The sequence below is a fragment of the Epinephelus lanceolatus genome, chromosome 17 (assembly GCF_041903045.1).
Source record: "Epinephelus lanceolatus isolate andai-2023 chromosome 17, ASM4190304v1, whole genome shotgun sequence".
Taxonomy (NCBI): domain Eukaryota; kingdom Metazoa; phylum Chordata; class Actinopteri; order Perciformes; family Serranidae; genus Epinephelus; species Epinephelus lanceolatus.
Window position 1 is genome coordinate 38,392,179 of NC_135750.1, and position 13,661 is coordinate 38,405,839.

Genomic DNA, 13,661 nt, shown 5'->3' on the forward strand with positions numbered 1-13,661 from the left:
AACAGATCAGCAAGCAAGCGCAGCGTGCAGCAGAGATTACCTGTGATGATGTCTGGGAAAGAGTGTTGCTGTCTTTGCAGATTTCCTCCTCACTGTGGACTCCGAGTTGCATGGCTGTGATTCCCAGTTTGGTTGCTTCCCTGACTTGCTCCTCCATGAGAGCAACTAGCGGAGAAACAACAATAGCCACTGGGTTTTCACTGAGTCGCATCTTTTTCCCGATCAACGGAGCCAATTGGTAAATTAAACTTTTACCAAACCCCGTAGGAAGGACAGCAAACACATCCTTTTTTTCAATAAAAGCTTTCAAAGAAAATGTACATTCCAGTTCTTTCAACACATTTACCATGGCAGTTTCAAAATCAGTAGACATTTTGGTTGTTTACGAAATGCATTCACTCCGCTCCTTGTCCCTCCTATTCTGATGACGTGCCCACCCCAAAGTAATAAACGGTTGTGATTGGCCCGGTAGGCTTTAACCGATGCCAGAATGCGTCTTAATGATTGCATGGCCAGACTGATCCGCAGATTGAAATCAAATATGAGCTTGCGAGATCAGGATGGTTTCACCGGGCTAACCTACTCCTGGTGTTTGACAGGAACTGGATCAGGATCAAGATGCCATGATGGACACTGCCTGAGTGACTTATTAACTTTTTTAAGAATTTAAAGACTGTTTCAAATCAGTAGCGACCATCTGAAGCATTCCTGGTCACAGTGTGCTAATGCTGCATTTACTGGGATGTGGGATGGATGCACAGACAGAAAAGATCACCATGTTCACAGCACAGGATAACTCAAGAGGTTTGTATGATTACAGAGTTGGTCAAATGAAGGCTGCATATACAGTGTATTGAAAATATATTGACACTATACTGTATCTATTAAATTTGTGTGTAATGGCCTTGAACAAAGAAGCTTGGCTCATGTGATGTGTGGTATGTGCTTGATTTTCAGGCACTTCTGTATTGTGACTCTCTGAGTCAGATATACGGAGCTTTCAAAGAGTCTGAGTTTCCCAGTCATAATTACAACTTGGATGTTGATTTCCAACCTCATGCTGCATCATGTCTGTTATATATCATCTTATGAAGCGCTTGAATTCTTAACCCTTTCCCTCACTTTGCTCTCTATTCTGAGTCCGCTGCTGTAATGCAAAATACTTATTGTTTTTGGATTGACAATTCATAAATCACTTGTTACATGTTGTCTTAATCTAATTTTTCTATCCCCATCTTTCATCTAACCATCAGATGTCAGCAGGGTCTTACTGCTACTTGGTGTTTTGCACCATCTGTCTGGCCGTGGCAGTTTATGTCTACATTGTGATCCCAGAGACCAAAAACAAGACATTCATGGAGATCAGCCGGATGTTCTCTAAGAAGGAGGCAGTGCTTGAGACCCAAGGCCTGGCCCACGTGGACCAGCTAAAACTGAAGAAGATGAATGGCTACGGTGGTATGGAACATACTTCACTGGAGTTCGACAGTTCTTCTTCTGTACCCTAACTGAGCTCCAGGTTTTCACTGGGACTGCAAAACTATTCATTACTTCTCTTTGCCATTCCACCATTGTAATATGTACACATTAACCAAACACCACTTAGCCTGGACTCAATGGGCTCTGGGAGGATGTACTGTAAATCAAGCAATTAATATACAGTGCAGTATGCAGTTCTGGCATTTGCAGTTGTTTATTAATTATTTTTTTCAGTCTGAGCCATTAAAGGAAAAGTCCAGCTAAATTAAACTGGGTCTTATTTTCATAGATTTGGCAGTTCTTCCTATCAGTACTAATAAAATTGTTTTCACCAAACCAGTAGCTGAGATCTGGGACCAAACTGACATCACTAAAAGGAAGTCTGATAGGACAAAAAACAGACCATCAGATGGTTGGAAACAAACCTCCAAGTTAGGCATTTGGATGGAAAATCCATCACAGTTCATAAACTTACTTCCTGCTTGATCTTTGACCTACTGTACTTAGTGTAGTTGAGCACAGTTTTCCTGTTCAACAAGGGATTATTAGCAACACTTCAGGTGCTCTCACTTTCAGTTTGCCCTTCAAATGAAGTGGTTTAGATAAGCTTAATAAACTTTGGTTAGCGTTTTTGTGCAACTTCACTGTATAATTGTCACCATATTCCCAGATCACAACAATTACTTTGTTGAGTAAAATGTGATCACAGCTGTTAGGAATGATGGACAAACTGCAAAAATAAGATGCAAGTTGTAGTAAACCACACTTGTGCTTTAATAAACTATGAAAACAAGCCTTCCATGGGAGGGAAAGTATCTAAGAGAAAAGCTATGATTTCTCTCAACTTGGCTCTAATATTTTGTAGTTTAGGCCAGTGGTTCCCAACTGGTGGGTCCAAAAGTTGGTCACAGGTCCATTCTGAATGGACCACAAGTGAAGGTATTAACTTGGGCAGACTCAACAAAACTATTGGAGCTTGGACAGAAATTAACATTTTAATATAATTTTTTTTAATCTTTAAACATTGCAGTAAATATAATCCATTGTGGGAAACCCTGATATTTATGCATGTTATTTTATTGTAAAGTTACATTTCTTGTTTATATTTTCCCTTGTCAATTTACAGACTGTACAGTAAAATGTGCTGAAATTGTTTTGTACAAACAGCAAAATACAGTTTGTTTAAATACATGGAAATGTGTATGTCTTTTTGAATTGTTGAAAGATAACTACATTAATTAATTAAACTAGAAAAGCACTCGGGGAGCGCAGACCTCCGCCAAGCAGCTCGGATTTCCCGCCATTTTATTATTTTATCCACTTCGCTTCAACCAATCACCACCAAAATTTATCTTCTTCAACTCATCATCTGTTCCTTGTCCCATTATCAACCTTTCCTGAAAATTTCATCAAAATCCTTTCAGAACTTTTTGAGTTATTTTGCAGACAAACAAACAGACCAACGCTGGTGAAAACATAACCTTCTTGGCGGAGGTAATAATATTGTAGTACTGTGTCTGTGTGTTTTAATGACTGATTGTTAACAATTTCTCTAGTAGCACATCCCTTCCGAGATTCCTTAACATGGTGAAGGGGGGGACAATAGCTCCTGGTAGGGTTTCTCAAAGCAAAACGGTTTCAAGGAAAGACCCAGACTGAACGATTCACAGATCCTATGAATCAGACATGATGGAGATGAAGCACCTCATCCAGAAAAGGAAAAACCGGGGCACTCCTGTGAGTAATCTGGTGGCCAGGCCTTGACCCATGTGGCTCATGGAGCTGCTGGCCTGTGGACCAAACACTCACAGGGATAGGTACTGAAGTGGTGTGAGCCAGGTGGCAGGCAAGGGCGAAGATCTATACTGATCCCTGGCGTCACAGACTGGCTTAAGGGACACTGAATATTACCTCTTTGGCAGGGACAGAACTGGAGTTGATGCAGGAAGAGGAGCAGTACCCACTAGGAGACCATTTTCACCTCTTTGCTTAGCACTGGTTCAACAACCAAACTCCTGGAGAGTAGGGCTGGGCGATATAACGACTATGAACGATATCTTGATATATTTTTAAGCAAGATATAAATTTAGACAATACCGTTTATATTGATATTTGGTAAAGTTGCGTAGCATCAACACACTCTCCACTTTCAAATCCTGCTTAAAAACTTTCAAATAGCCTATTCAGTATGACTCCCATCCACCTAGCCACACACATCCATCATTTACACAGAATTTTATTCAATGTAAACTTGTTTTGCTGTTGTTATTTGTTTATTTTATGTTACTTTATTCTTTACCTCTGACTTTTTATCTGCTGTTACTTTCACTATCTTTGTCTGTAAGGTGACCTTGAGTGTCATGAAAGGCGCCTATAAGTAAAATGTATTATTATTATTATTATTATTACATAACACATACCAGAGTCCATCTCTCCTCACACTCTCCGCACAGCTCTGCCCCAACGCTCACAAGTTCGCCAGCAACACTAAGAGAGACACAGAGCTGCTCCTCTGTTTAATCTGTCTGTCAATGAGTCTACAGTGTGACATCAGTCTATATGTTGCACATGCTACGCTAAATCAGTCTGTGAGATAATTGAAATTACCGCAGCACACGTGCAATTCAACGCTGCTCTGCTAGTTTATGTGTGAGGTGAATCATAGAGGGTCCCCATTCTTCTTGGTAGTTGTGGTCTATTTTGTGACATGAAGACAGTACCTCCTAGTCACAGCGCCGACAGATCTGTTTTAAAAATACAGCGACAAAACACAGACATTTCACATACAAGACATATATAACGCAAGTGTCTCTCGCTCCTTCCCTCCCTTTGCCTCTCTGATGATACTATGTGCATAAATAACAAAAGCTTTTTTCATTTTCATTTTTTTAGCACTAGCTTTAGTTTAGTTTTTTGTGTCCTGTGCTGCAAACCTTTAAACCTCTGTAGCTCCAGTGTTATGTGCAAAAATATTAGTGTACAGCCCTGCTGTGTATTTTATATCATTTTTCATTTACATGTTGTGCAGCTGTATATTTTCAAACAGGGAAAAAAATCCTGTCTTTGCAGTTTATTTTGATCACAGTAAGTGCTTGTGACATCTCAAATGTGGCTTTGACTTGCAACTGAAAACATGTAGCCCATTTTGTAGAAACTACCAAGATATATGCTTTTTCTCTTTTTAATCTGTCATAGACTGTGATAAACAGTATGTTAAATAAACTCCAGTCAGACTCATGATAATTCTGCACAATATTGGTTAATCATGCAAGATCACTTTACATTTTTTTTTTCCATTTACCTCATGATTGCAGGAATATTATACAGTTTATTGACATGCACCAAGTTAGAGCTACGCAGGCTGAACTAATGTGTTTTCATAGAAAGATGATAAACAAGCAAATGAGGGGACAGGCTTTATCTAATACATACAATTACAGTTTCTCTTAAACACACACACACACACACACACACACACGCCATGCTGATCCTTATTGACAGCACCAAAACTAACTCACTTCTGACCCTAAGTGGTCAAAAAGGAAATTATCCTACCAGTCCAGTCTAACTGAGAGACAGATGGTGAATGACTGTTTATGTAAGTGATCATTTCACTCAGACACATACAAAGCTTGAGCTTAGATACTTTGGTGGTTTTCTAGTTCAATTTGTTTTACCTATACATTACACTTATAGTTCACCTATCACTATAAAGTGTATATAGTCCACTATCGATTGGCTTTAAGGAAACAAAACATTTCCCATGAAGGAATTTGTTGTGTATGCATGCACACACATGTACACAACAGATTCCTTCACGGGATGATAATCTAACAAATGTTTAGTTACGTAAATGTTTAGCAAAACTAGATGTGTTTGGATTTCCAGTAGCACAGTAATGAATACAAGAGACTTAGATAGTGCTGCAAAGAAATTTTCTGTACGTTTTTTTTTTTTAATGAAATCTGTTTGCCTTGCTATGTTTTCATTATTTGGGTGCTCTCCTTAAAGGGGAATGCCACCCAAATTTCCATTTCCAATATGTTATTTCTGTGACCTATGAGAGTTCAATCAATATTTGCAACTTTGTTAATTTATGAAAAAAATAAAAATAAATAAATAAATAAATAAATAAACTATCATGGTTTGAGTTAAAACAAATAGATTTCTGCCAGAAACTCAGAGAAGTAATTATAAAACTTGTGATGTCATAGGGTATAAAGTTTGGAGCTGCTCCATAACCAATGCATGGGAGGGATGTCTGTTTTCTTTTTTAATACTGTAATAATACAATACAAATGAACTTAATTCTATCGTAGTGTTCTCAGTTCTGAAACAGAAAATGTACCCACATACTCAGAACATTCAATCAATCAATCAATCAATTTTATTTATATATCACAAATAACAATTTGCCTCAGAGGGCTTTACAGCATGTGACATCCCATATTAGACCCTCACAGCGGATAAGGAAAAACTCCCCAAAAAAGCCCCTTTAACAGGGAAAAAAAAACCATGTTATAAACCTCAGGAAGAGCAACTGAGGAGGGATCCCTCTTCCAGGATGGACAGATGGTCAACATAATAAATTTACAATGTTCCATATGACAAAATGAGACATAAAGAGAGACAGAGAGAGATGCAGGACAGACAGCAATGACGGCTTACAACATAAAATATGTATGAATGTGACAATAATCATATCTGCATGCTCTGTCATTGAGAATATTTCACCATTCTTTGTCTACTAAGCAGCTCCAGACTTTATACCCTATGACATCACAAATTTGAGTTATAGCACAATAGCTTTTAGATCTGGGAGACAATTGTTCATGTTAACTAATATTTCTGGATGGCCTTAGACCAGAGGAATAAAATATATGAATTTAAAAAATGAGCATAGGTCCCCTTTAATGCCATTCAATATAAATTTTTTTTCTGGGACCACTGAGAGTCTGGAGAGGCTTATATTTCAATTTATACAGTCAGTACATGATTCTAAGTAGTAAGTTATCGAGAGAAATGCAGGCCAGCTGGACAGAATCCCACAGGTATGGCATAACGTGATAGGCTGAATTTAATATTCATGTTAACAATGTTAGACAAATGTGCTATCATTCTTATCACATCGTTCCCTCATCAACAAGGGTGGATTTCTGGAATGTTAAGTGACAACGAACTGCGGGGTTTTTCCTCAAAACTGTGCTTGGATGTGCATAATAATTTTACATATATAACAACAGCAAATTTCAAAAGTTCCTTCCTGGTGAATGTAACCATTGAGGGAGAGCTGAAAACTGAAAAAAAAAGAAACAAAAATAGAAGAATTACAAGAGAGTGCACACAGCGCTGCCATCTGCTGTGTCATCTTGGTAACCCATTCGGTCTGTAGATTAGTGGGCGCCTCAACCAGCCTGTAGGTGAATTACCAACAATAACTGGATGGATGTTGTGCAGAAGTCAATTGTGATATACACCGAGGGTTAAATGTTTGTTTTCGTTTTTCTGATGTGGGACACGTCTACTACCTGGTCACATATGATCACGCATGCACGCACGCATGCACACACGCGCATACACACACACACACACACACACACCACCTCACACATCCCTGCAGTGTAATTAGTGGTGGTGCCTCTGTCCCTTAGAAGCATTATGGTGATCTTTAATGTAGTGTGTACCCCTCTGATCATACAAGCCTCTCTCTGTGTTTGTTCATGTGCGTGTGTGTGTGTGTGTGTGTGTGTGTGTCCCAGTGTCCCTAGCCAAGTGGCTGTCACTGGAGCTGATGGCATTAGAGCAGGGGGGCACAGGACAATGACAAATGTCTGTTTTCATGGAACACGGCCGGTGACAGATAGAGTGGCGACAACATCGCTGAGTAATAAAAGTGGATGGATGATCTAGCAGCAACAGCTCACAGCTGCTGTGATTAAACCAGAGACGAAGAAACGATTGGAAAACACAGGACTACAAAAATTAATAAATAGGATACAGCAAACATATCACAACTTACAATTTTACACTGAAGAAGACAAACACTTGTGCTGCAGTGATGTTGCTCCATCCCATGTAGGAATTGTTTTTGGACTTTGTTGCATCACCACCTGTCTGACAGCCACAGACCATTGGGCCATCTCCCTCTGAGACTCAGAGAGTGGCATGTGACAGACATCCTGGGGGAGGAGCTTGGGAAAACTGATTTGATCATCTGTCAAAAATTGTTATCTGCTAACTACAGCTATTAATTATAGGCTCAGGCACCTGTTTTATTCTGCAGTCATCTGACAACGTGAAGTTTAAAGATCCAGTGTTAAGATTTAGGGGGATTTAGTGACATCTACTGGTGAGGATTGCACATTGCAACCAGTTAAAACTTCTTGTCAGAATTCCTTCCGTGATGAGTGTTCAGGAGGTTTTTAACAGGGGCCAAATTATCCACGGAGGTCTCTCCCTCTCCAAAACAAACAGACCAGGTGATTTAAACCAGTAAAAACAAAGAATACAGCAGTTTAACATTACTAATCAGTTTTTTTCTGAAGCTGCTTGTCACAGATTGACTTCAAACTATGGTGACTGATGTGAAAACTCAGATGTCCCTATCTGAAGCCAGTGTCAATGCCAATGTCCGTTCTGGGCAATTGTAGAAACATGGTGGTGGTGCAACATGGTGATCTCCTTATATGAGGACCTGCTCACCTTGTAGATAAAATGTCTCATTCTAAGGTAATGAAAACACAACGATTCAACGATTTATACACTGACAAAATATACTTATTATATGATATTCCATTTCTGCCAATTTACTCAGCCTGTTCTCATTCCCAACTCGTCAAACAGAGGCGCTTTGTCAGTCATACGCTTTGTGGAGGGGCCCGATTACCACCTGGAAATATGCCCGTGTTCAAAGAAGAACTCACATTTAAACAAAAATGGTGCTTTTTCCATACATACCCTAAATAAGGCAAACCCATCTCCATCATGGTTTTCTGGTTTTGTAAAACAGTGTCAATCTATAACAAATTATAAACTTATTCTTCATAAACTATTTAAAAAACTATAATTTACCAGTAAAAAACTATCAAGTTAAACTAATAATTGTTTTGTTTGTTGTCACCCAGAAATAAATAGTCCTTGTTTAGTTCACATCAAGAACTTTAATTTGCGAACTGGGCAGATCATGCATCCTCATACATGTTATTTTCCTGAGTTAATCATGCTCTTCTTCCTACTACCATAACACTACTTTGCAGTCTAATAGGAACTGCCCCTGACACCTAGTGGCTAGGAGGTGTAATAACATCTAATCAACACAATAATTTCTTTTTTTCTTTTGTAGATTTGTCTTATACAGATATTTAATGATGATTGTTGTGTAATATGTATGTTAATGTGTCCAATATCAAGTATCTGCAAGTGGATGTAATGTAAAAGCGGCAGTAAGACACACTGTTGCTAAAATATATATATATCTAAAACTATGTGTGTGTGTGTGTGTGTGTGTGTGTGTGTGTGTGCTTCATAACTTGTAACTAGGGCATAATAGGGCCGCTCATAATAGCGTGCGCTGGGGCCCATTGTCACTACCTTACGCGACTGGGGCAGTGTAGCGTATTTCAAATGAGATACAAATGCAGGAGACGACAAAGACATTTTAAAAAGTGAAAAGAATTGTCCGTCTACATATTGCAGTAATAGCATCAAAGACCACTGCCATTTACAATGCCTCCGTTTTAAGGTACATTATTCTGTCCACCCTCACCATGTTTGTTATTGTATGAAACTTTTGACTCCACCCTCTTTTGCCATCTGCCAGCTGTATCTTTGTCAACAAAAAGGACACATGGAGATATCAGGGCACTGATGGTCACAACATTTGAAATGGATCTATTTTCACACATTAAGGGAGCATAAATAAGCCCTTAGCTAGCTTACATGAAGTCTGAACTATGACCTGCTCACTCAGAGTATTAAAGAGAAGTGTGATGTATTGAAATATGTGTAATCATACTGAAAGCTACCTGTATGGAGTTTGTAAGAAGTACAGTTGATGTATAATGTTGATGCAGCTAGCTCCACGTATCTGCTTCAAATCTCTGAAACAAAGTAACCTCTCCTCTGTTTACAAGACTCCCACCTTTACTCTCTAATAATTCGCTCTTCACACTACAAAAACATTTGCAGTCGCTTGTTATCTTTCGTCCATCTTTGTCCCCTCTGGCCCCTCTGTCCTCTGTCCCTCTGGGCTGTTGATGGTGGGGTGTGTAAATGCTCTGGCAGATAGCTGATGAATGTGGCACTTCTCTGCTACAGGCTGTAAGCATTTTGTCACAGAGTTTGTTACGACTGGGCCGGCCTATTCTTTATGCTTTAGCACAGTGCTGCTACACAGACAGCTCTGTGGCCACACATATGCTTTCCCCTCACATAAATGCACCAACGAACAGACTGACAGGGAGCCCATCACCATTCAGATCAGGAATGTGAGCTCAAATTCCACTTTATCGTTTATGCTTAAAAATGTTTTAGTGTCTAAGACTTTAGAATATATTGTTTTCATTTGAATATATGAATTATTGTGATGTAGCTGCCTCACTATCTGCAGGTTTACCTTTCTTTACTTGATGAAAGCTGTTCCTGGATCTGCTGATGCATACTGCACTATTAAAGTCCATTCTCATTGAGGGTGAATATCCGCACGGATTATTCTCGCAGAAAAATATAAAAGCTGATTTCATGGGTTCTTATGGAAGTTTGCACACTGGGGCGGAACTTTAATGCTGTGAAAAAAGTTTCCACCCAGACTTTGACCCCAGCGGAAATGCACAGCTGGGCAACTGAAATTGTTTGTTTATAGTGATGTCACGCAGACCCTGGAGAGTCAAAAATCCAGTCACGCAGGAGAAAGGTTGATAATTTCACAGCACCCCGTCCTTTTTGATAAAATACGGGATGATTTTATGAACAATGAATTAAAGGACAACGTCTGGCAGTCCATTGTCCAGCTTGGTGGCTGCGGTGAGAGTGGTAAGTAGAATTAGAATTAGTAGAATTAGAATTAGAAAGCTTTACTGTCATTATATAGAAATATAACGAGATTACATTATTATCATTATTGGACTTATTATAACTAAAAAATATTTAATGACAGAACACACCCACCAAGATAAATCTAAGGGGTCAATTAACAAGTTAGGATTTTTTCAGACATTTCTCAAAACTGTTTGTTTTTTCTTGTGAAATCCCGTTTCACCTCTTTAGGCCTGTAAAACACAAAAAGAGGCTGTATCGCCGTCTGCCGGAAGTCAGACACCGAATATAGCCGATGGGTTCCGAGAATGTCTCTAGTGTAACATATAACATACGCATCGGCAGTGCATTAATAAAACAATAACAATGGCATTAACATGGCAATAACACTCATTTTCCATCCTTTTTATATGGCAGCTAATCTTGCCCTCTGCTCGGAGGGTAAGGAGCTCCTGGACCTCATTGTTTATCCATATTTCTCGACATTTTTGGCTGCTTTTCTTCTTTGAGTTAGCTGCTAACTGCTTCTAGCTGCTTTTTAAATCTCCTGGCAATGGGTCGCACACAAAACACATCGTCAAAATGTCCTACCCTACCCGTCCCATCCTGCCAGCTGTTGTTTTTACACTGATGTCGTTTCAGCACTGTTACTACCTACGATGTCAGCCTAAAGACATGACAACTTTGTTCCCACCATTCCATGATTGTACTTTTAATAAAGACCAGTGAGGTGCAATAATGGTGCTGAATTCCTGCCCAGAAAAGTCTGTGTAAAAGGTGCTTTAATCACCTTTAACTTATTTTGTTGGTTAAAAATCTTACATATGGTTGATCATACCGCACAGCTGTTGTCATTAACCTGGATTTATGTTGATCTTGTGAAATAATTGATTTAAAAAAAAAAAAAGATTTGGTCAGCTGGGTTGTTCCACTCCCCACTAGATATAGGCTGTGATGCAGTTTTTTGTTTTTTTGTTTTTTGTTTTTTTTTTTAAGTGAAATAAGGGCAAAGACAAAGGGATTTAGTGGCTTTCAAGTTCTTTACTACGGACAGAGATGTCTACAAATACTATGTGGAAACACAAATGTGGAGACAAAAATACATAGAAATATATATGAAAACACATATGTGTAAGTGTATGGTGAAGATGTTTCAGTAATGTTGCTTTATTCTGTGTAGGGATTGTTTTGTCTGACAGCCACAGACCATGATGAGCCCAAGGTCACTTTACAATACATAGTAATGAAACAATAACACCAACAGAATAGTACAATACAACACAAGCAGCACAAAACAGCAACAAAACTATAACAAACAACAGAAGAAAGCAGAGAAACTGTGTGATGGTGCACTGGGCATGAGATGGATTATCAAATTAAAAAGCCATGGTGAACAGATGAGTTTTGAGGGTGGAAGTAGTCAGTCAGAGGAGCGCAGTGATCTGGATGGAGTGTAGGGATAGAGGAGGTCCGTTATGTACTGTGGGGCGAGGGCATGGAGGAACTTGTAGGTGAGGAGGAGGATTTTGTAGATTATGCAGGACTTGACCGGGAGCCAGTGGAGATGGATGAGGGTAGGGTTGATGTGCTGCCAGGGCTTGGTGCGGGTGAGGACCCTGGCAGTTTTGTACATATAGGAGTCTGTCCAGGGTTTTGTTGGGAACCCCAAACAGGCATATAAATAATTAGAATATGCCTGATTTTTAGTCAACAAAAAATGTCATTGTAGATATTTTAATCTCCCACAGGCATCTTGCTATACTGATAAAAATCCACCAGAGTGTAAAACAGTAATGCAGGGTTTAGAACTAAAACTGTGTAATGGGGTCTGGTCATTTGACTTTTCTGGTTTTAGTAACAATGGTTTAAAATGCAGCCAACTCTTTTATCTTTGGTCACGATGGTTGCAAGTCAAGTCATCTACACATATTTGTTTGACTGATGCTGCATTTTGCCAGTTCAGCTTTTTTTTTCTTTATTTTTTCTTTTGGCATCATTAAGACTTCTGTCTGAACATGGCCTTAGAACATTATAGGACACAAAACTGTACAAACAGTAGGTGGACAGTAGCGTCATTAACACAAGGCCTCAACAATGGAGGCAACTTTGGGCGGGGGCATGCAAAACTGCATAACATCATAATACTACAACCAGTCAACTTAGTCGCACTCCAAAGTTGTTGAAAACCGTCACTTGGTGAGTGACTTATAGCGTCAGACACCAATGAGAAGAGCTGTCCTTTCTTGTCGGTATGATACAGAGCCAGTACAGATGAGCGCACCTGAGTCCTCGTGCACTCATCAATCATACTGCCTTTACTTTTAAGCTCATATCACAGTCATTATAAAGGCTACATACACATGCTATATCTTGTTTTTTCAGGACTATCTGGGCTAATCAGATTTGCCATCATTGCATGTACTACTATGTGCCTGTATTTTATATTCATTTTTATATCTATGAAAAAAAACAAATCTGTGTGACACAGTTCTTACATTTTTACATGTATCTCACCATAGCAAGTTGGAAGTTGACATATTCTGCCATATATGAAGAGGGGAGTCTCTGGAATCTGGCAATATAAGAACCATGATGCTGGGACATTCTGACACTTTACAGCTGTCCAAAACATGTGGTTTGTGCCAGGCGGACATGATTGCCAGTGTTTTTTTCATTATTGCAAGAAATTCCATTGACTCATTCACAAGTCAAAAATGTGTTTTATCTGAAGGAAACATGCAATATTTACATCTAAGATAATAGAAAAATAGTAATAATATTATTCCTCACTATATGAAGTGACTGATAACAATATCTGTATAATGGATTGTAAAGAAATTCGTAAGGTTTTTGTTTTGTAGACAAGTGATCTGTATTTATAGCATGATGGGTTGACAGCACAATGATGTGTGGTATCATTGGAAAGCTCTGCTCCTGCGCTTTCATGTGATATGCGTGGCATTTCTGTGCGACCCTGCATTCGTGAGTAATCCATCCAAGAGTAATGTGTGTGCAAAGCTGTATGAAAGCTTTGTTATACATCATTTTAGTGTAACTTTATCATTGTTTTTCGTTGTGAAAACATTGGACTACCGACAAGTGCTTGGTCTTGTTGGAAAGCTTTGCGTCGTTTGGATGTCGCGGATATA

General features: G+C 39.1%; 1 protein-coding gene across 1 annotated transcript in view; it reads left to right on the top strand.

Moving 5' to 3' along the window:
* Positions 1–2,670, top strand: part of slc2a15a (solute carrier family 2 member 15a) — a 68,682-nt gene extending 66,012 nt beyond the window's left edge. The window contains exon 12 of the mRNA XM_033612617.2: positions 1,254–2,670. Within this exon, the coding sequence (XP_033468508.1) occupies positions 1,254–1,508 (255 nt within the window). The 3' untranslated portion in view covers positions 1,509–2,670. The remainder of the gene's footprint in view (positions 1–1,253) is intronic.
* The last annotated feature ends 10,991 nt before the right edge of the window (positions 2,671–13,661 follow it).